At 48.1% G+C, this 27,527-nt stretch overlaps 1 protein-coding gene across 4 annotated transcripts in view; it reads right to left on the minus strand.

The window, feature by feature from the left end:
- Positions 1-4,605: 4,605 nt before the first annotated feature.
- Igf2bp1 (insulin like growth factor 2 mRNA binding protein 1) overlaps positions 4,606-27,527 on the minus strand; it is a 37,741-nt gene continuing 14,819 nt past the window's right edge. Inside the window, exons 3-15 of one of the 4 annotated variants that reach the window (XM_090351669.1) lie at positions 17,620-17,668; positions 16,797-16,848; positions 14,652-14,715; positions 13,182-13,463; positions 11,586-11,720; positions 10,830-10,952; positions 9,857-9,992; positions 8,742-8,864; positions 8,271-8,387; positions 7,313-7,387; positions 6,552-6,683; positions 6,098-6,211; positions 4,606-4,728 (exon numbers count right to left, since the gene is read on the minus strand). In XM_090351669.1, the coding sequence (XP_090207795.1) occupies positions 4,636-4,728; positions 6,098-6,211; positions 6,552-6,683; positions 7,313-7,387; positions 8,271-8,387; positions 8,742-8,864; positions 9,857-9,992; positions 10,830-10,952; positions 11,586-11,720; positions 13,182-13,463; positions 14,652-14,715; positions 16,797-16,848; positions 17,620-17,668 (1,495 nt within the window). In that variant the 3' untranslated portion in view covers positions 4,606-4,635. Of the gene's footprint in view, positions 4,729-6,097; positions 6,212-6,551; positions 6,684-7,312; positions 7,388-8,270; positions 8,391-8,741; positions 8,865-9,856; positions 9,993-10,829; positions 10,953-11,585; positions 11,721-13,181; positions 13,464-14,651; positions 14,716-16,796; positions 16,849-17,619; positions 17,669-27,527 lie in introns of all 4 variants that reach the window. The other 3 variants (XM_090351668.1, XM_090351670.1, XM_090351671.1) reach the window with 3 other exon arrangements.

Consider the following 27,527-nt stretch of genomic DNA (forward strand, 5'->3'; position numbering starts at 1 on the left):
AATCAGGCTGTGTTGTTTTCCTTTGACAGGTTTTTAACCAACAAAACAGGCAAAACAGGCTTGTGGTTTGAATGGCAGCCATTACGATCTCCCCACAATCATTTCGGGGGATAGAAAGGAGATTTCACCTGAGGAGGTAGAGGAAGGCAAGGGTTCCCTAGAAGGGCCAGCTTCTCTGGGAATTCAGAAAGGCCAGGCGCCCTCTGGGGCTCTGAGGTAGTTAGTAGCGCTGCTGGTTCCCAATTTGGCAGGAGGGTTATGTATGTCTGGGGTAGGAGGAGGGGAAGGCACCCTTGAGAGCTAACTGAGGCCCCTCCTCACCACCAGTCTGCCAGGCCTGAAGGGAACTCCACCGCGCTATCTCTGCAGTGGGGACTGGGGACAAGAGCACTCCCACAGGGAGAGTGGCCCAGAAACGTCCCCTCCCACCCCAAAGTGCAATCAGAAGCCAAAGGACCCCCTTGCTCAGCTTGCTACCCCTTGGCAAGCACCACTCCAAGTCCTCCAGGAGCCTCAGTCTCTGGGCTCCTCCGCTCATGGATAGCCCAGGGAGATGTTGAAAGATGGCCATTGCTTTGACTCAGAAAAAACCTCTCCCCCGCCCCCCACTTCTCTCTGTCTTTGGCAAAGAGGAAAATGGATACAGAACCAACTGGAGAGTCTTCCTCCAGTGTCTTCTAGGTTTTTACATGGTGTCTTTTTTTTTTTTCTCTTTTCTTTTGGCCAACAGTGAGGCATTTTATAAATAAGAGAATAGTTCTCAACTCCCCACCAGGAGTGGAGAGCTGAGGAAAATGGAAAGATTGAGAAGGATTGGGAGAAGAGGAAAGAGTAGAAAGGTGGTACAACTCCCTGTCCTGAAAAATGGCTCTCTCCCCTTCTCAGATGGCCTCCCCAAGAACTGAATCCACAACCCTACCTGCAAAAGGCAACAGAACCCCAGGGGAACTTAAAGCCATTGGGGTGTAACTGGCATGGTAGATGCAACTTCAAAATAAGTCAGTGAACCAAACCATTTTGGTTTTTTTTTTTTAAATGTATTTCAAGAATTTAAAAATAGATCCTAAAGAAAGTGATGGTCCTTTCATAAAAATATATATGTTGCACAATACACACACTCACATATATATATAAAATCTCAGAGCACAGAAGGTTTTCTTAAAAGTCATTTTTCTTAAAACCGTCAAATCTCCCAAGTGCTTTTCACAATAGCTTGTTAACCTCACCAAGGACTGGGAAAGGAAGTGTTGATCTGGCCTTTGGGTCACAGGAGGTCCAACCAAAACAGGTCCTTCCTCATACTACCCTTCAACCACCAAACCACACTCCTTTGCTTTCTGGTAGTCTCGCTTGCACATGCTTCCTGCTAGGCGATGTGACTGATGACAGGCACCTTGACTAAACCAAGTTAAGTTTTCCAGACCCTTGCCACTTCCTGATCTTTCCTGGGAGCTAATCAGCCAAAGGAAAAGGACTCAAGTTCAAGGTGTGAAGGGAGCGGACCCCAAGGAACTGAACACTGCAACAATCACATTTCAGGTACTGTGGGATTTTTTTTTTTCTTTCTTAATGCTTGTCTGAACCAGAGATATCAAAGCATGCTTGCTGTTGTAAATCCACTTAAAAAAAAAAAATCACTACATGGCCGATGTCTGAATGTTACCTGCTTCATTTTGGAACAAAGCATATAGAGCCAGAGATGGAAAAGGTGGGAGACCCTTTTTTTTTTTTTTTGTGGTTGGCACAGATGGGAGGATTCATTCCAATTGACCTGATAATTATCCCTAAATGCTTTCTTGCTTTTCCTTTCTTTGGGCTAGACAGTTCTGGGGGCTACTGGAGGGGTGTCACGGGGACCAAGTAGTAAGACCAAGGCAGGAAATTGTCCTAAACACATCAGCATTCCCCTGCTCTTCCCTGGCTGTCCACCCAATCTAAATTAAAAAAAAAAATCCCTAATCATGAATCAATCAGATCAACCAATCTAAAAATAGGGAGGGAAGGGGCAGTTATCCCCCGTGGTCTATACATGTAGACTAGGAAAAATAGCAAGATGGCATGGAAACAAAACAATAAACCACAAAATAAAAACAAAAGGCATTGCAATGACAAACTAGGTGGGCCTCTCTGAGGGCGAGAGGGGCAGCCTTGTCTTTTCGCCACAAATGGAATCTGGGCTCCTGCGGTTTTAGACAAAGAAATATAGATATTCTTAAAAGGGTATATTCTTTTTTTTTTAGTTATTATTTCTCTCCTCGATAAAACGGAGGCAATATTTTAAAATATCACAACAGCACCACTGGTGGGAGAGCCGGCTGGGCTGCTGTTTAATTGATGGAGAGAATAGGAGAGCCCAAGAGTTGGTTAGTTGCCAAGACCTTACAGTTTTGCCCACCGTGCCTCAGGGGACTATTCAATCCTGATCACCAGGAAGGAGAGTCCAGTACAACAGGCATTCCCAAGGTCAAAGACCTAAGAGTCCCATAAGGCTCTGGGCTCTGCCCCTGGAAGGGGAGGTATCTTCTCTCTCCACCCTATCTTCCTTCCCAGGGCCCAGCCCTGTGCCCTTCCCACCAGGGCCTGTTCTCCATAGGGACTTCCTAAAAGGGTTTACTGGCTCATGTTTGTAAGAAATTATGAAACATAACTTTCTCATTTTTTTCTTTTCATTAAAAAAATAAAATATTCAAGACTATCAGCTTCTCTTTTGCTTTTCTTTTCTTTTTTATATAAAATATCAGCAAGCCGCAAAGAAAAAAATATAAAAAAAAATTAAGGGGGGGAGAGGATGGGGGAACATCACAAAAAAAAAAAATGCTGAGGTAACTTCATACCTTGAGGTAGTTTACTTCGCACACAGCATTGCCTGACTCCGCCCACACACACGTCATGGTTGTTCTGGTTGTTGCAATGTGGGGAGGTGGGAGAAGACTCCAGGCATGCACTCTTCCGCATGCAGAACGAGCCCTTCCTCCCTTCCCAGCACACTTAATTGTATTGTCCAGGGTAGCTAAAGTGCATCACCCGGCTAATATGCATTAACCACCAGTATGGCATTAGGAGGGAGGCCTGGCCGCCTGCAACTGATGCCCACTGGCCTCCACAAGGGCTAAACTTCCAATAGGATTTTATAGAGCCTGGTACATCAATAAATTAAGCTTGTTTACCCCTCTGTGCATAAAATGCTGCTGGTAGTCTGAATTTTGTCGGTAGGCATATCTTCTCATCATGGACAATAATTATTCACAGAGGGCAGAAGCTGTCATTAAATATTCCTCTAGAATAAGAGACAGAAGCAAATAGTCTCCCATGCACTGCAAATGCCAGATGACGACGGACTTGAGCCAATCAGAAGCTCAGAGGCTGGGTTCCAAGTCTCACCACTACCCAAGAAACAAGGCCAAGGTGAAACCACTTAACCTCTGGGAGCCAGCCCTAAGTGGGGAGCCCGCGGGCTGGGATCAGGGCACCTTAGGGCCACTCAAGTCCTTGGTGGAGCAGATGCTTTAACAAGGGGAAGTTCACATCCCCTTTCCAGTGCTCATATCCAATCATTAAAATACACTTAAAAAAATACAAAATCTGCCTGAGAATGATGGGAATCAGGGACAGTGGTCAGCCCCTGCCCTGCCGAGCACTGGGTACTACCCTTGCACACCCCATGCACCCCGGGAGACAGGAGGTGGGGGTTAGAGGGCACAATCTTGGGGAAGCCCAGCAGACTGGAATATTTTCAGTTGTGTAAATTTTTCAATTCAGCCATAGAACACAAATTCTGGGTTTTTTCTTTTTGTTTCTTTTTTTTTTTTTTTGGTGTGTGTGTGTGTGTATATATATATATACGTATATGGTACTGAGGATTGAACCCAGGGCCCCAAACACTTGCTAGGCAAACGCTCTACCACTGAGGTCCATCCTCAGCCCAAGGGTTTACTCCTTTTAAACGTGGATTAGTATTTTAATCATCTTTCTCCCCATTTCTCCCCCTTCTTCATTTCTTGCTATTCCTATTGGCTAGGGAGGCACTGAAATTATCCTTCGGATGAAGATATCGATCTTGTCCACATTCTACCAGAAGCAAAGAAATGCCTTGGTACCCATTGGTTTTTTTTTTTTTTTCTTTCTTCTCTAACAGTATACACAAAACAGCATGAAATAAGATGAGGTGTGGCACGGGGTACTGAGAATGGAGGAACTTTCATCAATTAAACCAAGAAGGGAGATGACAGTTGGAAAGATGATTTTTTTTCAGGTCAAGAAACAAACCATCCTTTAAGGTTTTTAAAAACCTGAAGGAAATTTTATTTCTTTTCCCCACTGGGGTCTATCCCACCCTCTTGGTGGAGGGTGGACAGCTTCCTTAAACAATCCACGTTTAAAAGCACCCTGAGCTAGAATTGCAATGTAATGAGGAGGTTCTGGAGGGTGGGCTGTATGGTTAATCAGTTGGCCTGGTGTTTATGGCTGGGAGATCAGGGTTCCTCACTGAGACATCTTTTTCAAGACAGTGGGCAAACCTGATCTCCAGCCTGGCCCAGGGGGACCCTGATTCCCACTCATTCTCAGGCCTGCTGGGAGAGCACATTCTCCAATTCTGCCCGCTGCTCTGGAGTCACTGGGATGGGAAGGGGCTGGTCACTTCCTCCGTGCCTGGGCCTGGTTGCTCTGTCCCTTCTGGTGCTGCTGCTTAACCTGGGCCAGAATGTCTCGAATCTTCCGCTGGGCCATCTGAAGCCAAGAACAGGCAAGGGGGCAGAGGTAAGATCTCTGGGGAGAGAGGCTTGGGGTACTGACAACAATCGGACTAGTATTTCAAGACTGAGAATTCAGGGATGAGGGAGTGGGAGACGGGAACTTTCAGGTCTCTGTCTCCAAGTGGATCTTGGTCATCCACTGGACAATAGAGTGACTAAAGGGAAGGAGCTAGGGAGGAAAAAGAGAATAAACTCATTTACTGGAGTTTAAACAAGGGCAAGGTTAACACTGTTACTTAACTTAATGAACCTGAAATGGCACTCCTGACACTCTAATATAGTTACATATTAGCAACCCATGCTGTTCTGAAGTAATAAACTCTGGTAAATACTCAAATACTTACAGGCAACTTAGCAAAAATGTGAAATAGGAGCTGAGAGTTTGGCCTTGTGGTAGAGTGCTTGCCTAGATAGCATGCACGAAGACCCAGGTTCGATTCCTTGGTACCATATAAACAGAAAAGCCGAAGTGGTGCTGTGGCTCAAGTGATAGAGCGCTAGCCTTGAGGAAAAAGCCCAAGGACAGTGCTCAGGCCTTGAGTTCAAGCCCCAGAACTGGCCAAAAAAAGTGAAATAAACTCTAGAGTGATATGAATGAAATACCAAAGGAGTATGTCCTTAGATTAAGAAAACGCTTTCCTTTTATGAGACAGCGTCTCATGGTGGGTGCCAGTGCCCCCCCCCCCCCCCCGTAATCCTAGCTACTCAGGGCAGCTGAGATCCAGAACCACAGTTGGAAGTCAGCCAGGCAGGAAGTCCATGGGACTCGAGCTCCAATTGTCCATCAAAAAGCTCGAAGTAGAGCTGTGGTTCAAGTGATAGAATAACCTTGAGTGGAAAAAGCTAAGAGACAGTGTGCCCTGGCCCTGTGTTCAAGCCCTAATAATGGTTAAAGGAGTCTCAATGTCACCTTCCAAGTGCTTGAGAATACAGGCTTGTGTCATCATGCCCAGCTTAGTTTAAGGCCACAAGTTCAAATCCTAGTACCCCTGGCAAAAAAACAAAAAGGCACTGGGGGGATAGAATAATGATCTACATAACTCAAGGATTTGTCTAGGCCACACATGGAAACTTGTAGACTCTGGGCCAGGAGGGTGATTGCCAAGCATGCACAAAGACCCAGGTTTGATTCTATGGTACTACACACATAGAAAAGCTGGAAGTGGTGATGTGGCTCAAGTAGTAGAGGATGTGGCTCAAGTAGCCTTGAGGAAAGCCCAAGGCGGTGCTTGGGCCCTGAGCTCAAGCTCCAGGACTAGCAAAAAAAGAACGAAAAAAAAAGAAACTTTTTTCTGTGTCTGGGCCCTGAAACCCCACTGAGATGGACAAAGTGCTGTACATACCTGGCTGGCGTAGAAGTGCCCAATGATCTTCACAATGACCTGGTCATTCTCATCCGGGGTCTGGTCTCTTGGCACTACCACCTCAGCTGCTGTTAAATTCTGCAGTTCATTCACCTAGGGGGTGAGGCAGCCAGAAAGGATCTCAGAGTGCAATCAGGAAAGCATGGAGAAAATAGACATGTAGCGCAGCATTAGAGAACTTGCCCAGCACATGCACAGGGCCAGGTTTAACCCACAATGCAAGCAAGCAAGCAAGCAAGCAAGCAAAAAGCACGGTGGCACTGGAGAGATGAGCAGGAAGTGGGTGAACAGGTAGACACTGGCAGAATTAAGCCAAGTGGCAAGCAGAGAATGTGCAATTGAGTAGGGCAGCAGAGCAGAGGCCAGGGCAGCAGAGCTATTGGTAACTCCCCCCATCTCCCCTTCCCCACCCCCACCAGCTCTCCGGACTTACCGTTTTGCCACCTTTGCCAATGACTCGGCCAGCTGCCGAGGCTGGGACCCGGATGTGGGTCTCCAGTTTTACTTCCTCCTTGGGACCGAAGAAGTTCTCTTCTTTGAGTTTGCCATAGATTCTTCCCTGAGCCTGCAGAAAGTGAGTCATTGTTAATCAGCAGGCCATGAATCTGTGGGGACAGGGAAGAGCAGAAACGTGCAGACCCCGTGTGCTCCTCACCCTAGAAGATGGATCACCGCAATCCCTACTACTCAGGAAGCAGAGATAAAGGTGGCCATTCAGGGCCAGCCCAGGCAAAAGTAAGACAGCACCTTAACCAATAATCGGAAAGGGAAATTACACAGAAATAAAATGACCACAGAAAGTAAGTTGGTGCCACCTTGAAAGTAGCCACCGCTGTGCACTGGCGCCTCACACCTATAATTCCAGCTACTCAGGAAGCTGAGATCTGAGGATCACTGTGTGAAACCAGCTCGGGTAGCAAAGTTGGTAAGATTCTTATCTCCAATTTACCATCAGAAAACCAGGAGTGGCACTATGGCTCAAAGTTGTAGAGTGCTAGCATTGAGCAAAGGAACTCAGTTGAGTTCAAACCCAACCAACCCTGCTCCCCCATAGACCTGCATATCTACACTCAAGTCTGAAAGATGTGCCAAATATTTGTCAGCTAAGAAGCTGCCCTCTCATCTGCTTTTAGTCCTGCACGTGTAAAGTGCTAAACCTCAGTTCTCCAGCTTGGAAAAGCAACCAAATCATACCTTAAATTGGGCCTCTGGGGGTCCCGTGATGATAACCATTCGAACTTTGGAATCAGGTGTTTCAGGTGGAGCAATCTAAAACACAAAACATTGGTAAAGAGGTACCCTCCAGGGCTGGGAGTTTGGCCTAGTGGTGGAGTGCTTGCCTAGCATGCACGAAGACCCAGGTTCGATTCCTCAGTACCACATACTTAGAAAAAGCCAGAAGTGGTGCTGAGGCTCAAGTGGTAGAGCTCTAGCCTTGAGAAAAATCCAAGGACAGTGCTCAGGCCCTGAGCTTAATCCCAGGACTGGGGGAAAAAAAAGAGGTACCTCTAAGAGGGGAACCCCTCTATATCCACTCCATTCTGGTCCCCTCTCACCACTCACTTCCACTGCCCAGGGGAAGGAAGAACAAATACACCACCTCCTGCCCCCGCCCCAAGCCAAGTTGCTGTGTATACAGACACCAGAACCAGGCCTTTACGAAGGCTTAAGTGGCTGGCTAGAAGGCTGGCTTTGTTAAGTTTCAACAGGACTTTCCTGTCCCTCCCCATCTCAGTTCCAGGGGAATAGGAGCGGGTGTTCCTCCCAAGAGGCAAAAACACAGGTTCTCCCCTGAACTAACAAGGCTTTTGAAGACCACACTAACAAATGGATTTAGGTTCACACTTATTTCTGCACAACAGGTTTTGCTCTCTCGCCTACACATTGGACCTACGGACCCTGAACGACAGCTAACATCACACAGCCGGCCACTCACCAGGCCCAGTTACCAGAAGAGTGGGGCTCACTGGGGGACACTAGGGTAGGGCTAGGACTCTCTCTGTATACCACTAACCATTCTCCTGCTCAGCCACGAGACTCAGATGCAGAGACTAAGCCAATCAAAGCAAGGCGGCCTTTGGCTCAGTGGGAAAAGGCCCTAACTAGGCATGAAGAATGTTCCAAAGCACAGGGAAATGACTAGGCAGATCACCTTGATGGAGGCGCTGGCAAACCGAGACAGCTGCTTGATGTGCTGGCCCTTCTTGCCGATGATGGCACCCACTGCCTGCGCGGGAATGAACACCTGCACCATCTCCTGCTCCGGAGCCTGCTGTCGGGACAGAGGTCTCCTTACCAAGGGCCAGAGGGCACAGGACTGGAGCCTCTCCACTCCCCTGCCTTGAAGCTTCCCAATGAGGAAGAGCTGCAGGAACAACTGCACCCCGGATTGCCAAAGGATGCTGCAAGCCATTTAGCTCTTAAACCCAGCAGGGCTACAGGGAAGAGGAAGGAAAAGTGCTGCCAACATCCAGGCAGCAACCTTGCCTGGACTGTGCAAAGAGCCAGAGCTGATGCCTGGGAGCTGGGGCGGGGAGGGGGGGGAGGCACCCCCTGATCTTCCATCCCTCTACCTGTCAACCTCCCCAGCACAGAGATCCCCTGGAAGGAGAGGTTCACCTACCATAAAGGAGCTGTAGGGAGCAGCCCCAGTAACGCTGCTGGGAGGAGGCGGCACCGCGCTGGACGAGGCTGGGAAAAGACCGACAGCAGCCAGGTTGAGGCCGGGGATCAGGTGAGACTGCAGCTGGGGAAAAACGGTGAGGAACAGGTGAGCTCGCTCTCTCAAGGGCCTGTGGGGGCCCTGGTGTATGGGCCTAGCTGAATGGAAAAGGGAGTATTGCTAATGGAGAACCATGTGCTTCTGCATATAGACCTGCCTGATACAGGCTCTCCTTGGGACATGGAGGTAGGTGTGTGTGTGTGTGCGTTTTGTCCTCACTGGCTTACAAACAGACACCCGATCCAAAAGGGGTGTGTGTGTGTGTTTTGTCCTCACTGGCTTACGAACAGACACCCCGATCCAAAAGGACAACCAGCTATGTGAGATCAGGGAGCCCTCATTTTTAATTGCCCCGTCCACTGATGGTTCTGAACCTTTTTGTCATGTACTTCACACACATCCACACTTACAGACATAACCCTCCTGCCTTTAAAAAATAGTTAAAAGCGTTGGAGGCGTGGCACACCAGCCAATGTGGGAAATGTTCCCCTCTTCCCCCCGCCCAGCGTGCACACACCCATCCCCGTCAGTGGGGGAGGGAGGTGATTAGTTGAAGCCAGTTGTTGGCTCACACCTGTAATGCTTCCTACTCAGGAAGCTGAGATCTGAGGATCTCCATTTGAAGCCAGCCAGAACAGAAAAGTCTGTGAGGCTCTTATGTCTAATCCACTAAAAGCTAGAAGTAGAGCTCTGACTCAAGTGGTAGAGCACCAACATTGAGTACAAGAGTTAAAGGACAATACCCAGATTCTGACTTTAAGGCCAGTACTAGGATCCAAATATACAAAACACCCACCCAATTTGTGGGGCTAAGCTTGTAGTTCAGCAGTGGAACCCTTGCCTAAGATATGAGGTTCAGGATTTTGATCTAATCCCAAATACCATCACCACCATCTCAAAAAAATCAAATAAACAGGTTCAGAAGTGCAAAGGAAGCTCCAAGGCCACACACCCAGGGCCTACTGCCCTTGCACAAGCTTGGGGAAGGGTGCAGAGAGGTGCTGTCTGGCACTCACGCTCATGGCAGCCACATCGTTCTCGTAGGCCTCCCGAACTTTCTTCATGATCTCCTGTTCAGCCCTACAGCAGTTCTCGATGGCCCCCTTCACAGTGATGGTCCTTTCTGGATTGTAGAGGGTGAGGTCCTGCAACCTGGCCCAAGAGCAAGGTGGTCTTAAGCTTTCTCAGGCAGCACAGACCCAGGCCTAGCTGGACCAAACAAATCCAGGTTTACTCATTTCTTGCCAAGGCAAGTAGAAAGGTATTTGAATAAAGCCAATAACCGAAGGCTACAATCAGCTGGCAAGCAAGGAAAGCTGATGGCCTAAGCAAGGCTACCCTCTGCCTGTGTTTTTGAGAGTAGCCTCTGAGCAACAAGAGGTAGAGCAAGCACTCAGCACTAATGCAGAGCTTTTACAGGCAGTCCCACCATACTAACTGGAAAGGGTCAAGGCTTGTCAACTTCTTCATGGCAGAGGCCTATGCTCTGAAGTCTGGCTCTTCGATTGGAGGCTCACTTCAGGATGCAGAAGAGAGCAAAGTAACAAGATGGGAAGAAAACAGAAGATTCTCCTCTACAGCAGTGACCACTCCTTGCCACATAAAGACGATAGGCAAGCCCTAGTCCTTACAGAGTAAGAAAATGCTCTTTGCCACTTCCTTGATTTTTTTTTTCTGGGGACTTAACTCAGGGCCTGAGCACTGTCCTTGGGCTTTCCTTAAGGCTAGTGCTCTACCACTTGAGCCACAGCCCACTTTGGCTTTTCCCTGTATGGTACCAAGGAATCGAACCCTAGTCTTAGTGCCTGCTAGGCAAGTGCTCTACCACTAGGCCAAACTCCTGCCCACTCCCCACCCCTTGTTTTTATACAAGCAGAAACAGCTCTGTCGCAAGGTGGGGAGAGATGTTAGGACTGGACAGTTTAACACAGATGACCCTAGGCCACGCCCCACCCAACATCACCAATAAGCAAGAAATAGGAGCTTTACGAGGAGATGGTGATTTTCGTCTCCGTATCCTGTTCCACCTTCTTCAGGTTGCGCCCTTCCTTGCCAATGAGCCGCCCCACGAAGTTATTGTGGGCCAGGATCTTCAGGGGGACCTCGTCAGCCCTGGGGAAGAAGTGGAGAACAGGACCTCCATCAACAGTAGCAGCACAGACTGTGTCATGCAGCCATCCCACCAGGGGGATGCAAACCATCCATCAGAAAATTACAAAAATACCACAACACGCCAGGTGCCAGTGGCTCATGCCTCCAATCTTAGCTACTGAGGAGAGTGAGATGGGAGGACCATGGTTACAAACTAATCCAAACAGAAAAAGCTCAAGACTTCATCTCCAAAATTACCAGCCAAAAAGCTAGGCTGGTGACATGGCTTAAGTGATAGAGCATCTGATGAGCAAGCAAGCTGAGCTAGTGCCAGGCCTAAGTTCAAGTTGTGAAGTTGTGGTGGTATTCTCCTGCCCCCCCCCCCCACAAACATACACATACAGAGAGCCACTGAAGTGTCTTTCCAATGGTCTTGGCCATACAGCCCTGCAGAGTTTTTGCTGGTACACCACACGTGCCAGGTGGCTCATGCTTATAACTCTACAGCTACTGAGGAGGTGAGATCTGCCGATCACAGATCAGAGACAGCCAGGGAGGATTGCCTGGCATTTTGGGTTTGATGGCCAACATTACAGAAAATTGTGTGTGTGTGTGGGGGGGGGATGTGACATGAAGATGTAAGCAGAGCCTTACGTTTTGGTGTCCTTTGCCTCCTTGTGCATAATCTCCAAGATCATCTTGCAGGCAGATGAGCAGCCCTCGGGGGTGGAATGGACGCTGATAGCCTTTTCAGCTGCGCCTGCGTTCTCTTTCCTATGCACATCTATCCTGAGGGCCACAAGAGGAGAGCCAGTCAGCTGCCACTAGTCAAAATGATCTTCACGCTTTCCCATTTCCCATTAAACAAAGATACTGAACCCACTCTGCTAGCACAAGGCAAGATTAGGAAGGGAAAGAGCCACTGTTCCAGCTGTCTCTTTCAGGGGGTGGCCAATGACAAGAAGACAAGAATGAAGTCTATACAGCTGCCAGAGTGGGGACAAAGGCTACAAACTTGAAACTACATTTTCCAGCCAGTGGTTCACACCTGTAATCCTAGCTACTCAGGAGACTGAGATCTGAGGATTGCAGTTCAAAGCCAGCATGGGCAGGAAAAGTCACCAATGAGACTCTTTCTTATGTCTAATTAGCCACTCAAAAACCAGAAATGGTAGTTATGTGTGGTGGCTCACGCCTGTAATCCTAGTTACCCAGGAGGTTGAGATCTGAAGATCAAGGTTCAGAGCCAGTCCGGGCACAAAAGGACCTGACTCTTATCTCCAATTAACCTCTTGAAAATGGGAAGTGGGTTGGGGGGAGGGAAAACAGAGACAAAAACATGAGAAAGGATAGCAATGTTTGTAAAGTAATGCACCTTCTATCTGGCAAATATAATGTAACCCTTCTATTAATTACAATTAAAAAATATACAAAAAAGAAAAAAAGAAAGAAAACGGGAAGTGGGGCTTGGCTCCAAGGGTAGGATGGAGCTGAAGAGCTCAGGGACAGTGCTCAGGCAGAGTTCAAGCCTGAGTTCAAACCTTCCCCCTCCCCCCCACCTGCAAAAAAAACAAAACTACAAAAACCAAAAACTCAGAAGTGGGGCCGGGAGTTTGGCCTAATGGTAGAGTGCTTGCCTAGCATGCACGAAGACCCGGGTTCAATTCCTCGGTACCACATACATAGAAAAAAGCCAGAAATGGTGCTGAGGCTCAAGTGGTAGAGCTCTAACCTTGAGAAAGTCCAAGGACAGTGCTCAGGCCCTGAGCTCAAGCCCACGACTGGGAAAAAAAAAAAAGAACCTCAGAAGCGGTGCTGTGATTCAAAGTGAAAGACTGCTAGCCTTGAGCACAAGAGCAAAGGAATAGTGCCTAGGCCCTGAATTCAAACCGATGACCAAAACAATGCAGACCTCAAGTTAAACAAAGCCCCAGTACAAAAACACACAAAAGAAAAACAAGTAAGTAAACAATAACTGCCTCAGCTACAAGTATCTAAGAGATTTATGACGATAAGGACGAGTGGTGTGCCCCACCCCGTCTCCTGTCCCCCCTTTTTGGTGCTATTCCTAGGAGCTTGAAACTCAAGGGTCTGGAGGTTGTCTCTGAGCTTTTGTGCAGGATTAGAGGCAATGAACCCTGAATGGAACCAGCCACATTTCCCAAGACGAAGCACTGATGCCCCCAACATGCTTCCAAAAGGCCTCCCTGGGTACTGGCTTTCCCTGCGCCCCCCATAGCCGAGACTCACTTGGACTGGGTCTGCTTGGTGATGTTGCGGATGGTGGCGCCCTCCTTGCCAATGATGGCACCCACATACTGGGTGGGCACCAGGAGCCGAAGGGGGATGTCCACTTGCTGCTGCTTGGCTGGCGCCCCTGCTGCGACAGGTGAGCCCTGGCGGGGCTGACTCCGGGAGCCAAAGCCTCCCCGGCGCCCATTCTCGGGGCCCTGTGCACTCTGCTCGTCAGGAATGTAGGAGACCTTCAGGGCATGGTTTTCCAGCTGGTGGCCGTTCAGCTTCATGATGGCTCTGGGGACGGGAGGAGAGGCTGTTGTTCATTCCAGCCCGTGCCGGTCACACGTGGTGTAAGAAGTCAATGGAGTTACACCAGGAACGCACAGAAAACATGATCACCACCCTTTCAACACCCCACTGACCACTAAGTAACAGTCCAGTCTATATGGCAGGAAGACCAAAGGAAAAGTAATTAAGACATTTAAAGATTCTTTCTTTTTTTTTTTTTTTTTGCCAGTCCTGGGCTTGAGCTCAGGGCCTGAGCACTGTCCTTGGACTTTCTCAAGGCTAGGGCTCTACCACTTGAGCCTCAGCACCACTTCCAGCTTTTTTTTCTATGTATGTGGTACCGAGGAGTTGGACCCGGGTCTTCGTGCATGCAAGGCAAGCACTCTACCACTAGGCCAAACTTCCGGCCCCTATTTTTTTTCTGCCAGACCCTGGAGCTTGAACTCAGGGCCTGGCACTGTCCCTGTGTCCCTGCACCTCTTTTGCTCAAGGCTAGCACTCTACCACTTGAGCCACAGCACCACTTTTGACTTTTTCTGTTTATGTAGCACTGAGAACTTGAATCCAGGGCTTCATGCAAGTTAGGCAAGTGCTCTACCACTAAGTGACATTCCCAGCCTAAACATTTCTATTTTTTTTAGCCAGGCACCAGTGGCTCACTCCTGTATGCCTAGCTATTCCGGTGGCGGAGATCTGAGGATTGGATTCTTACCTCCAAAGAACCCACCAGAGAACCAGAAAGGGCACTGCAGCTCAAAGTGGTAGAGTGCTGGCCTTGAGTGAAAAAGCTCAAAGACAGCACCAAAGCCCTGGGTTTAAGACCCAAAAATAAATCCTTTTTTTAAATCTTAAATTTCCTCCTAGCAAACACTAGATGGCGCCATCAACACAGCAAAGGAACCTGCAACAACCTTTTCCCCAAAGGTCCCCAGAGAGGGTTTTGGGTCCCTCTCCCTTTAGTGTGTTTTGCCGTCAATCCTGAAGTACTTCTGAGCCTTTGAGATCTCTAACATATAGGAAGTGAAGGGCACTCAAAGACCTTTTGAGGGACTCTAGGGTTGGCTTGGGTGATCAGAACCCAGCCTGCTTGGAGTTTCCTTTGGCGCCTCAACCTACCTACCATCTAAATTCAAGCAGAGGGCCCTAGTACCCCACATTGAGAAAACGTGCCTCTCCCCACACCAAAGTACTCACTGCCTAGTCTGCTCCCGGTTGGAGTAGGTGACATTCACCACCGCCGTCTCACTCTCGGTGTTCACTGTGGAGACAGGACAGTGTTGGTGATGAAATCTGCAGCCCCGCCCACAGGCCCCTAACCCCATCCCGTGTTCTTAGGTCAAGAAGGCAATCAGCAGAATACCGAGCTTATGAAATACCTGGAAGAAAAAGTCAAAAACAATTTTTCCCTGGGGCACCTTTTCACCAGAGCTACTGTAAGATTCAAGCTAACATTTCCTGCATTTCTTTAGTTTTCCTAGGATTTTCCCAACCAGCACCCCCCAAAAAGCAGTACAGAACTGCTTATAAAGGGTATAAAACTGCAATATCAGCATCGGTGCAATGAAACCAATGCACGTAAACACCTAAGAACCGAACTCACCCTTGGAAGTCAAACTACACTTGGGGTGAAATCAGCAACATACAGAAGGAAACAAACATCCCAAGAATTAGCTGGCAGGGATACGGCTGAAGAGATGTGAAAACACTCAGATGCAATCTAGAAGTTGAGAGAGCCTCAAGGACAGACTGACCCAAGTTGTGCTGAGGGGACAGACAGACAGGAGGGGCTATTTGTGGGCTATGGGTGATCACCCCTTTGGGAAGTCACCAGGCCTGGAATGGAATACTGACCAGATTTTTGGTTTTTCTTTCATTCCTTCACATATTCTTTCTTACAAAGAGGGCAAACAGCTGGCTAGCCAGTAATAGAATTCCAAGAGTTGGGACAAACATTTCTGGATTTAAATTAATAAAATTAATCTCTGTAATGAGTCAATGTCTTGAGAACTTGAGTCCTTAAGGTACTACAAGCCTCTACTACCCTGAGGCTGAGATGTCTGATGAGTCAGGTCACTCTTTAACCCCTCTGGCCCTGATCAGGAGGAGGCTGCCAGTAGAAATGATAAAAATGATATCAAGCATGGGGCCAGGCGCTGGTGGCTCACTCCTGTAATCCCAGCTGCTCAGGAGACTGAGATCTGAGGATCAAGGTCCAAAGCCTGCCAGAAAAAGTCTTATCTCCAATTAACCAGCAAAAAGAAAAGAATCTAGAGCAAAAAGAAAGTGTGGCTCAAGCAGTAAAGCTCCGGCTATGAGGAAAAAAGAGTAGGAGGCCTTAGTAATATATATATATATATATATATATATGTTTATATATGTTTATATATGTGTATATACTTACATATACTTATACATGTATATAAGTGTACATATGCATGCATGCATGTGCATACACACACAGCAATGGTGGTATACATTTGTAATCCTAGCCCTCAGAAGGCTGGGCCAGGAGGATTGAGTTCAGGGCCAGCATACAGTGGGAAATTAAAGATTTGTAGCTAGGGGCCAGGGGCTCACGCCTGTAATCCTAGCTACTCAGGAGGCTGAGGATCTGAGGATCATGATTTAAAGCTAGCCTGGGTGAAAAAGTCTGTGAGTCTTATCTCCACCAGAGAACCGGAAGTGGCACTGTGGCTCAAAGTGGTAGAGTGATCATGTTGATCTGAAGAGCTCAGAGACAGCACCCAAGCCCAGAGTTCAAGCCCGATGACCAAAAAAAAAAAAAAAAGAAGAAGAAGAAGAAGAAGAAGAAGACTTGCAGGCTCTCTCTACGGTTGAACAAGACCAAATGTTCCCTGCTCAAAGGCAGTATATGCCAGCATCTTTACCACCTGGCAGAAGTGAGCCTGTGTGGTCTCGAAGCTGCTTGTTTCATCACTGCTGTGGGCAATGCTGGGCAATGCTGTGTGGGTTAGTTGTGTCTGGCATTTATGGTTTGAAAAAAAAAAAGCACCAAGGCTGGAAATGTAGATCCGTGGAAAGCGCTTGCCCAGCATGTGCTCAGGAGAAAGGCAGGGAGGGACAGAAGTGACCAGTTGCTTATTCCAACCAAAACCAAGAAAGGACTACTCACTAACTTGCTCAGGGGAACAGTAATTTCCATTCTAAAACTACTGATACCATCTTTGGAGCCTGGGAGTCTGCGATGGGAAGGAGGCAGTGGCTGCAGGCGCTGCCCATTTGGCAGAGCAAAGGCAAAGTGCACAAGTGAGCAGGAGAGCATGAGCGCCCCCCAGGAGGCCAGTCCCAGCTCCCATCCCTCACCCTGCCCAGTCTTACCTTGCTCACAGTTCTCTACTGTACCATACTGAGCCAGCAGGCTGTCCAGTACCTGGGAGTGTAGAGAAGAGGAGTATGAGCACTGCAGGATTGGTCCCCACATGGTCCAAGACCCAGGAACACAGGCAGAGCCAACTATGGGGATTGAGTATCACCACCTATCCGTTTGCTCTCTCTGGGATCTTTACTGATGGTGACACTGGTCAGTGTCTTCTCAGGAATGTGCCTGAGCTCCGCATTAAGGGACTTTGTGAAAGTGGGGAGGGAAGAGACAGAGCTCCTAATTCCATTTTCTTCTTATTATTATTATTTATTTATTTATTTATTTATTTATTTTGGGTGGGTCATGGGGCTTGAACGCGGCCTGGGCCCTGTCCCTGAGCTCTTTAGCTCAAGGCTACCGCCCTACCCCTGGGTCTGGGCATTGTCCCTGAGCTCTTCACCTCAATGCTACCACTCTACCCTTGAGCCAAACCCCATTTCCCATTTTCTAGAGGTTAATTGGAGATAAAGAGTCTCATGAACTTTAGTGCCCGGGCTCGCTTTGAACCTTGATCCTCAGATCTCAGCCTCCTGAGTAGCTAGGATTATAGGCATGAGCCACTGCGCCCGGTTTTCCTGTATCCATTCTTGTCAGCACTAGGTTTTAAGGTTCACATCCTTCTGACCTCTGTAATGCCTCTCAACACACCGTTGGATCCCGCAGTGAAGGATAGAACCTCCCCCTGCCCTCCTCAGAACCCCGGGCATCTCTCTCATCCATTTCGGCTAAGGCGACCCAGATTTACCCTACCCTACCCACTGGAGGTTCCCGGACACTCACTTCCCATCGGAGCTGAGGTGGGATATTTCGGATCTGAATTTTCCGACTCCTGAAAGAGGAAACGAAGTGTTAAGAGAAAGTTCTGGATGCAGGGCTGGGAATGTGGCTTTATGGTGTGTGCTTGCCTAGCAGCATGAAGCCCAGGGCTCAATTCCTCAGTACCACACACACACACACACACACACACACACACAAAGCTGGAAGTGGCATTGCGGCTCAAATGGTAGAATACTAGCCTTGAGCAAAAGAAGCTCAGGGACAGTGCTCAAGCCCTGAGTTCAAGCCCCATGACTGGCAAAAATAGAAAAAGAAAATTCTGGATGTTTTCTGCCCAGTCATTTGGCAGTGTCTAATAATCCTTATCTTAGATTTCATTCCCCACCTCTCACCCCTCCCCGCCCAGGCCCAGGATCAGCAACCCCAATATCTTACAATGTGTATGTATGGGGGGGTGTTTTCAAAAAAGCAATGTTAAGGAGTGAACCCCAGAGCCTTAAGCACACTAGACAAAGGCTCACTGAGCCCGGATCCACCCCTGGGAGTGCTTTTCCTTCTGAGAATGTTTGGGAATAGTTGGGGGGGTAGGGGCTCTCCTTGGAGACTGGAGACCCAATTATCAACACTTCTCTAGAATGGAGAAGCAGCAGATGTTCTGAGGATAACACAATTCACAACCACCACCCTGTAAAAACAACAAACAAACAACCACCACTGAAGTTTTCTTTGCTGAACTTTCACATTCACTCCCCGTTACTGTGACTCCAGGCATAAGAACACAAGTAAGATATTAATTATGAGTTAATTCAACACCTAGTTAATTAATATCCTTCAGGCTACTTTGTTCCTGGGCTGCAGGTACAGCAATAAACACAACAGGGACCAGTGCTGGCGGCTTATACCTGTAACTCTACTTAGGAGTCTGAGATCTGGAGAATCACAGTTCAAAAAGCCAACCCCCGAAAGCATCCAAGCCCCGAGTTCAAGCACTAGTGCTGACAGTTACCTCCCCCGCCCCCCAATAAAAACTAGTTGAATAAATGACAGGAGGTGCTCCGGATATATTCAGGAAGAGGATAGAGGCAAACAAACTGCAGCACACTCACAGTTCCGCCGCTAAGCCCTTGGCACAGATATAGATTTAAACCACTTATTAGCACTGATCTTTAGAAGATTATTTGAGGCCCAGTTTCCTCTTTTGTGAAACAGAGATTAATACCTATTCACAGGTGGTGGGTGGTGTTAGATAATATTTGTAAAGAGCTTAGCAAAAGGTTTGCTGTAAGTACTTGAAGTGTAAGGATAAATGCATCTATGAACACTAAAGGCAACCTGGATTCAGAACCATGCACCTCAGTTAACTATGCACTTTTTCCTCCCCATCTTTCAAATGTCAATTTTTTGCCCTGGCACCAGTGTCTCACCCCTGTAATTCTAGTAGCTAGGATTGCAGAAGGCTAAGATGAGAGGAGCATGATTCAAAGCCAGAGCAGGTTCATGAGACTCTTTTTAACTAGAAAGAAGCCAAAAGTAGAACTGTTCTCTAGGGGTAGTATGACAGCCTTAAGGTGGGGGGGAGAACAAAACAGGGCAGGGGGGGGGGGGTAGGGGGAGATACAGAGCCCAGGCCCTGTATCCAAGCCCCAGGCCCTGCACACAGAAAAGGGCATTTTTCCAACCTGGTGGGCTCATACCTATAATCCTGTTACTGAGGATACTGAGGTCTGAGAACCCCAGTTCGAAGCTGGCATGGGAAAGGCAAATCTGAGAGACTTTCTATCTTCAATTAACCAACAGAGCTGTGGCCCTGTGTGAAGAGGTATGGGAGGAGTCATTTTCCCTGAGGAAAGCTTCTGAGTTCAGGGTCGAATCCCAGGGCAACTGCTCCCTACCCAAATCAATATCCCTCTCCCTGAAAGATATTTAAATTGACTTAATGTGTTATTAGATACTCATGCATCCTAGATCACAAATTCTTAGCTGAAGGACAATGTCCAAAACTCTAGTGGCTGGAAGGAAAATGACTAGAAAGGAAAACCTAGTTCAAACCTTGTTTAAAAAAATTTTTGTGGCCAGGAATTTGGCGTATTGGTAGAGTGCTTGCCTAGCATGCATGAAGACCCAGGTTCAATTCCTCGGTACCACATACATAGAAAAAAGCCAGAAGTGTTGCTATGGCTCAAGTGGTAGAGCTCTAGCCTTGAGAAAACCCAAGGACAGTACCCGGGCCCTAAGCCCAAGCCCAGAACTGACAAGAAAAAAAAAATGTTATTATAAAGATGATGTACAGAGGAGTTACAGCTATGTAAGTCAGATAAAGAGTACATTTCTTTTTGGACAATGTAACCACTTCCCTCACCTCGAGTTTTTCCCTCTGCCCCATCCACAAGTTGTATAGTTTATTTTCCACATAGTTCAAATGTTAATTAAATAGGCCCTGGTTGACAATTTGGTATGATTAAGCCATTTCGCTCCAACCTCAGTCTTGTACTGAGCATTGATGGGGACACCATACCAGCTCTGATCTGGCTGAGGGAGGAGGACGGATACCAAAGTCTCACTGTAAAATGTGTCTGCCTTGGATGCCCAGGCTTACTCTACCACTGGGACCTCAAGTGACTCCAGCTATCAAGTAAAATGTGCTTGTTCTTTAGCATTACTGGGGATTAAACTCAGTGAGTCATAGGGGCTTGTTAGGTGTTCTGTCATGTAGGCATGCCCCCAGCGCTAGCCCTGCAATTTTAAGCATGGAGGGTCTGTAATCCATGAAATACATACAAAAAGAGAAGTCTCTTCCCGGTACCAACAGGTAGGGGAAAGTCTTTGTGGCATTGCAGTTTGGTTGGCTCATGAAGACCTAGAGTTGGATTTAGCAAGACAACACTGTAAGGATCAAAACTAAATCGGCAGGTCTTCAGATGCCCATCAGGCCACTTTGTGATTCAATTTATTGGCCAGGAGGAAGCTGTTTCTTGTCTGCCAACTAGAGGGATTACCCACAATGCACTCGATGACTGACCAAGTGCAACGGGTACTTACAAACTAGTAAACTGGGGGAAAATGATTATTTTGCCAGACTGAGAACATGAACAGGCTTAACAGAACAGGGATGGGCCTAGCCTTGAACGACTCCCTTGAGTGAACTATTCTGGATGAAGGGCAAGGGAGACAGATGCGTGTCCAGTACAGTATGGGCCTAAAGCAACCCATGTCGGGAGCACCCTCTGGAGTTCTTTCAAGATGCTCCCTGAATGCAGTCTAACATCAATGGCCTCCTCTTACTTCCTCTTACTTCAAACTCCCATTTTTAGGGGCTTGCTTTTCAGGGAGGGGAAAGGGGGCCGAGGGGTATCCGGGGGTGAAATCAAACTTCTGCAAGGATGTTAATCCATATCCTGAAAGCAATGGCAGGCAGATCGTCTGGAATGTCTGGAATGTTCCAAGAGAGGGAGGGGGAGGAGAGCAGGGCACCAAACCAATGAAAGGAAAGACATCCTGGCAACCCTCCCCCACTCCTCGAGGGCACATAACCCACCCTGGGAACCTACTCCAGGCCCCTCTCAGACCTCCTTTCAGCAAAGCCCCTAACCCTGATTAAAAAACTGGGAGGAGCTACAAGAGCTGAAGCCCAGAAAGACTTTTGTCTCCTAAACCCTTGGTCTGGTTCCCATTAAGTATAGTGCTACCTAATTTCTTTCAGGTCCAAAGCAACACAGAATTATAACCTGTGTTCCATAGTTGTCGACCTACCAGGAGGGTAACTCATTCATGCCATGAACAAATATATCCCAGTGCGTGCAGAGAGCTTGAGAGAGCTTGTGACAGGGCCTAAGAGCACCCTTACTCCAAACAACCTTTTTAGGGAGAACTGATAAAGCTTTCCTTAATACTTCAAAGAGAAGGTGTAAGAAGCAGAAGGCCTGGGTAATAAGGCTCCACCCAGGTCAGGCTGTTTCTCTGAGAGGCAAGAAGTAGGGATGGGTGAATCACTTGGCAGGAGAGTTGGTGACAATCACGTCTTCTGCACTGCTGGGAAAATCGTGAAAAATATCAAAGCCTAGAGAGCCCCGAGCGACTGATTCATCCACCCCCACACTTTGGCTAACCAACCACCCTGTTCCAGAAGACCAGACCCTTCCAAGCCAGGTGGTTAACAGGGAACAATGCCCTGAGTGCATTCTCTGGGGCCCCCATACAAAACCCTAACATTCACTGCTCAGCCAAGGAGAATGCTCACAGCTCCTCAGCTTCTGTTGATGGCCACCCATGCCCATAAAGACAATGGCTGTGAGCCAGCCTGTCATCCTAGCTACTCAGAAGGCTGAGATCTGAGGATCAAGGCTCAAAGCCAGCCTGGGCACAAAAGGACCTGAGACTCTTATCTCTAATTAACCTCTAGAAAAGGGGAAGTGGGGCTTGGCTCAAGGGTAGGGTGGTAGCCTTGACCTAAAGCGCTCAGGGAAAGTGCCCAGGCCCAGGGGTAGGGTGGTAGCCTTGAGCTGAAGAGCTCAAGGACAGAGCTCAGGCAGAGTTCAACCCCCCAAAAAAGACAATGGCTGCAACTGGAGAAATGGTATTACTGCATGCTACCAGCCCATGGCTAGCTGGTGTCCTCTACCTGCCCTGCTCCACAGGGCAGTCAGCAATCAGGCCCTGGAGGACAGCTCAAGAGAACGTATCAATTAGCTGGCGCCAGTCGGTGGCGCATGCTTGCCATTCCTAGTTACTCCAGAGGCTGAGATTGGAGGATAGTGGTTTGAAGTCACCTTGGGCAAAAAGAAAAGTCAAGACTTTCCCATCTCCAAGACAATCAACAAAAAGCAGGACTGGAGGCAAGGCTCGAGTGATAAAGTGCTCAGCCCTTGCTTACTCAGCAAGCAAGCTAGTCCCAGTACCAGAGGGGAAAAAAGAAGAAAATTGTCATTATTCACATATTCCCCTACATTGTAGGGGATGTAAGAGGAATTGCCTAGTGGCCATTCTCTGGAGGTCAGGGATAATTGAGGACAGAGTGGAGAGAATATATGCACTAGCATAAGGAACTACACAGGATGGCACAAGATGCAGGAAACTGAGGGCTGAGCACCAGGGACAACACTGGGAGTTCTCCCTGCGTCAGAAGCTCTCTCTTTTATACTCACAGAATATGCCTCATGCCTACAATCCTAACTACTCAGGCCAAGTAAGATCTGAGAGTCTCGGTTCAAAGCCAAGCCTAGTAGGAAAGTCTGTGTGTCTCTGAATCTCTAACTACCAAAAGTCAAAGGTGGAGCTCTGACTCAAGTGATAAAGAGTACTAAGCCTTGAGTGGAAAAACTCCAAGTGAAAGTCGAGTTGTGCCCAGAACACTAACACAAAAGTAAAAGAGTTTATTATCTTGCCCAAGTGACAAACCACTAAGAGCCTCCTGATCCAGGATTTGAACCCAGAGCCTGTCTGATTCCAGCCTCTTTGCTGTGGTTTTGTTTTTGTTTTGTGGGTCACAGGGCTTGAACTTAGCCTGGGCAGTGTCTCTGAGCTCATCAGCTCAAGGCTACCACCCTACCCTTGAGCCAAGCCCCACTTCCAGTTCTCCAGAGGTTAATAGGAGATCAGAGTCTCAGGTCCTTTTGTGCCCGAGCTGGCTTAGAACCTTGATCCTCACATCTCAGTCTCCTTTTTTTTTTTTTTTGATGCGTCATGGGGCTTGAACTTGGCCTGTTCAAGAACTCTTCAGCTCAAGGCTACCGCCCTACCCCTGAGCCTGGGCATTGTCCCTGAGCTCTTCAGCTCAAGGCTACCACCCTACCCTTGAGCCAAGCCCCACTTCCCATTTTATTTTTTTTCATATATTTTTATTGTAATTAATAGAAGGGTTACATTACATTCGCCAGATAGAAGGTGCATTATTTCACATACATTGATACCCTTTTTCATGTCTTTGTCCCCATTTCCTTTCCCCACCCCGCCCCTCATCTTGTTTTCCTCCCTTCCCTATGCGACTTCAAATAAAAAAACTGCTTCCCACTTTCTAGACGTTAATTGGAGATAAGTCTCAGGTTCTTTTGTGACCAGGCTGACTTTGAACCTTGATCCTCAGATCTCAGTCTCCTGAGTAGCTAGGATTACAGATATGAGCCACCACGCCCAGCTTTGCTATGTTTTTGATGATTTGTATATGGATGATGGAAAGCCTTTTGTCAAGGTGGTGTTATACTTGAGGGCCCACCAGAAATACTAAGCACACTAGATGCAGTGAGAGGTAGGCCTGCCAGGTTGGTGTTTACCTCACAAACTGAAATATCCCTCCTGTAATTCTTTAGGTGACTTCTTTTAGTTGCAGATTTTCAGACTTCTGTGAAAGATGACTTTAAGGAATACCCAACACTAGTTCAAGGGATATGAACATGGCATTATTGCTTTTAAATCCTATTGTGAATGGTAAACCTGCTCCTCCCACACGTTCTCCATCCCCGGAGGGGAAGAGTACAACCTGCAATCAAGTGGATGGTTTCCTTTCCCTTGTCTGAGGAATTCCTTTAAGCCAAGACAGGGCCAAGCCAGTTGAAAGTAGAGGGGAGAGAAGCACTTGGCAGCTTTTTGGAGTCCTGTCAAATTTAGGGTCCCAAATCCTCAGAGGGCTCTGTCCTGTATAAAGCCTGAAATTTTCCTCTTCTGCAAAAATAGGATTAAATTGGAATCTTCAGAGTAGAGCCTTCAACTCCAGCCTCCAAAGTCCAGGTCTCTCGCTGTCTCTAACCTGGGAAGGTTTCAAATCTCCCCTCAACTTCTCATCTGGGAAGTAAGCCACAGGATCACAATTCATGTTACAGGGTCCTGTGTCCCCAGATGGGGTTTAGCCGGGTACCAGTGGCTCATACCTGTAATTCTAGTGACAGGGGAGAGGTGAGATCTGAGGACTGAAGTTTGAAGCCAGCCCGGGCAGGAAAGTCCATGAGATTCTACAATTAACCACCAAAGAGCCACAAACGGAGCTGTGGTTCATGTGGTAGAACACTAGGCCTTAAGTAGAAAAGCTCAAAGACAACACCAAGGCCCTGACTTCAAGCCTCGGGACCAGCACCTCCTCCCCTCCCCCCCAAAAAATGTGGTGGCTGGTACGTGAAATGCTCAGTCTTGGTGGCACCAGCCTCATATCCTGGCACTGGAGAGGTATATATAGGAATTGTGAGGCTTCAAGGCCAGCACGGCTTACACTCACAGACTTAGTTTCAAAAAAAAACCCCACCACGTGCATCTCAGGCTGCAGTCTAACTACACCACTCTGGGCATTGAGCTCCTGCCCTAAGCCTCCGAGACTAGCAAGGCTCTTGCTCTGGTGAAGGTTCTACTCCACTGGGAGACCCCTAGAAGACTGTCCACTAGGGCCTGCCTGCAGAAAGGAGTGATTCTGCTGACTCTTCAACAAAGGGTCTCATGTAACTCAGAAGTTGGACCCTGTCCAACTGTCTCCCAGCTAGAAGCTTCCCTCCAGTACCCACCACTGCCCTTGCTTGCCCTTGCACAGCACCAAGGATGGGACTCTTCCTCCCCATCCTTCTCTCTATCCATGTACAGAATGTGAAGGGTTGGGTCTCTTTTTTTGTTTTTGTTTTTGCTTTTTTTTTTTTTTAATGTCAAGGGAAAACTTCTGAAGAGGGCAGTCCTGGCACGCTTCAGGCAGCCAGTAGCTGGGAAAGGGGGCGGGGCTGCAGTGGGAGGAGGAGCTGGCCGGGTGCCCAGGGCTCAGTGCCAGGCTGCTCCAGAGGCAGGACTGCCAGACAGGCGGATGGGCAGGAGAGTTGTCGGGTGGCTGGAACTTCGGGATGGGGCTAAAAAGCAGTGACTTACTCTTCTGAGAGGTACGGGACCAGGCAGGACAGATGCTGCTGCCACTACCAAGAAGAAAGGCAGGCAAGGACCTGGATGGCAGACCCGGCTGGAACGCATCCATGGCCGCGTGCACATGATCTTTTAAGTGTATGAAGCATGTGAATGGACTCAAGTGCAAACAAGTAGAAAGTTGGGAACAAGTATGAGGGAAAAGCATGGCTCCAGGAACTCTGGGCAGAACAAGTCCTCTGGAGGGCTCTTCTGGCTTTAATACCAAGTCAGAGGAGAGGCCAGGATCATCAAGCTTCTCACAAGACCATAGACATGTGCGCTTGCTCTCCCCCCATCTCTCCCTCCCTCCCTCCCTCCCTCCCTCTCTCTCTCTCTCACACGCGCGCACACACACCTTACAACCAAGAATGGTTCTAGTTGAAGAAAATCAATTTCATACTTTAAGGTGGGAAAGAGAACGACCTTGAAACCTAAACAGTCCCAGCCCCTTCATGTCATAGATGGAGCCACTAAGGCTCAGAGAAGGAAAAAGCCAAGCCAAGTTGGGGGGTGGACTGAGATTCAGCTTTCTAGGCTGGTGTGTGCTCATTTCACCCCATGGCCATTTTTCTCTGAAGATGAGTGTCAATACACAGCAGAGCCTGAAATCAGGCGTAGGGGAGGGAAAAAAAATGTCCATATTCTGTATGGCTAAATGCGTGCCAACTGGCTTTCATTGCATGCGGCTCTAATTTGGGCACAAGATTTAATTTGCAGAAGAACTAACTACTCTATAATATGGCTGGATGGCTGTCAGAGATCTGTTAAATGGGGGAAAAGGGTAGTCACAGAAAGTTTCTGAGCCTGCAAAATACCAACTAGATGTAGGGTGGGCAAGGAAACGAGGGTGTGAGCAATGGGGGGAGGAGGTACAGAATGGCAGAGGGCTTTCAAGCCCAGCCACTAAGCTCCATTCACTCATCTCAGGAATAAATGGATTGACAAGAAAGCCTGCAGGTTTTTAGGGATTTTTCTCCCCTCCCCTGCCCATCTGGGCAGTGCCAGAGAAAGCCAAAACAGAAGCTCTAGGACAGCAGATCGCTTTCCAGGCAAATTCCAAGCCTGTTTGGGCCAAGTGGTGCCTCCTGCTCTCCCCTCCCCCAACAAACACCTTGGTCTGTGTCTAGAATTTAGCTCTTTAACCTCAATGTGATTCCAACAGGGGGACTGACCACTTGGAGCCCAACAGCTGTAGGAACCAAAGAGAATCAGAGGTGTTACGTATGGATAAGAAACCATCAGAACCAAGCGCCTTAAAATCCTGGCTACACAGAAGCCTGAGATCTGAGGACTGTGGTTCAAAGCCAGACAGGCAGGAAAGTCTCATCTCATCACTACCAAAAGTGAAGGTGTGATTCCAATGGTAAAGTGCATGCCTTGGTGTGGGGCAGCGCTAAGTGATAGCACCGAGATCCTGAATTCAAGCCCCAGTAGTGGCACAGAAAGAAGGGAGAGAATGAGGGAGAGAGAGAAGAAACCATCAGAAAAACCTAAAGTACAAGACTGGAAGGGTAAGTGGCCAGCCTGAGCACTTTCTTTCCTAGTGGAGGCAGAGATGGTGGCCCAAGAAAACTACTCTTTATCCTTCTCACTCCTTATGCCATCCATCCCTACACCAAGGACAGATGTCAGCATGTCCTAGGGAAGCCTAAGAGCCAAACGGTCTGGCACCTGGCTGAGGATGGAGTTTCTGATACTGGAAGGCAATGTGGGGGCTGCTAGGGAGAGAGAGTCTTAGAGTTAAAAGGCCCAGTTGAAGATAAGGATGAGACCTCAGAAGGAAAAGGAAACCCAGACAGCCTCAGAAGAAATCAGGCTTCCTCAACTCACAACTCTGCCCTGCAGGAAATCACACAAATACCTGTTTCCTTTGTAAGGATGAGACCCAGTAACAAGAAAAAAATAATCGAATTTATCCTGTCATGTTGTGTTAGTGGGAGACTTGGCTGGATGTTCGGTTTGGCCCGGTGGGACAGTTCCTCCAGCTCCAGCCAGGGAACAGAGGTGCCCATCCTGAAGTCTGCCTGGAGGGGAGGGAAAACTGCCTT

The sequence above is a fragment of the Megascapheus bottae genome, chromosome 17 (assembly GCF_031878675.1).
Source record: "Megascapheus bottae isolate mThoBot1 chromosome 17, mThoBot2.hap1, whole genome shotgun sequence".
In the NCBI taxonomy this organism is placed as follows: Eukaryota; Metazoa; Chordata; class Mammalia; order Rodentia; family Geomyidae; genus Megascapheus; species Megascapheus bottae.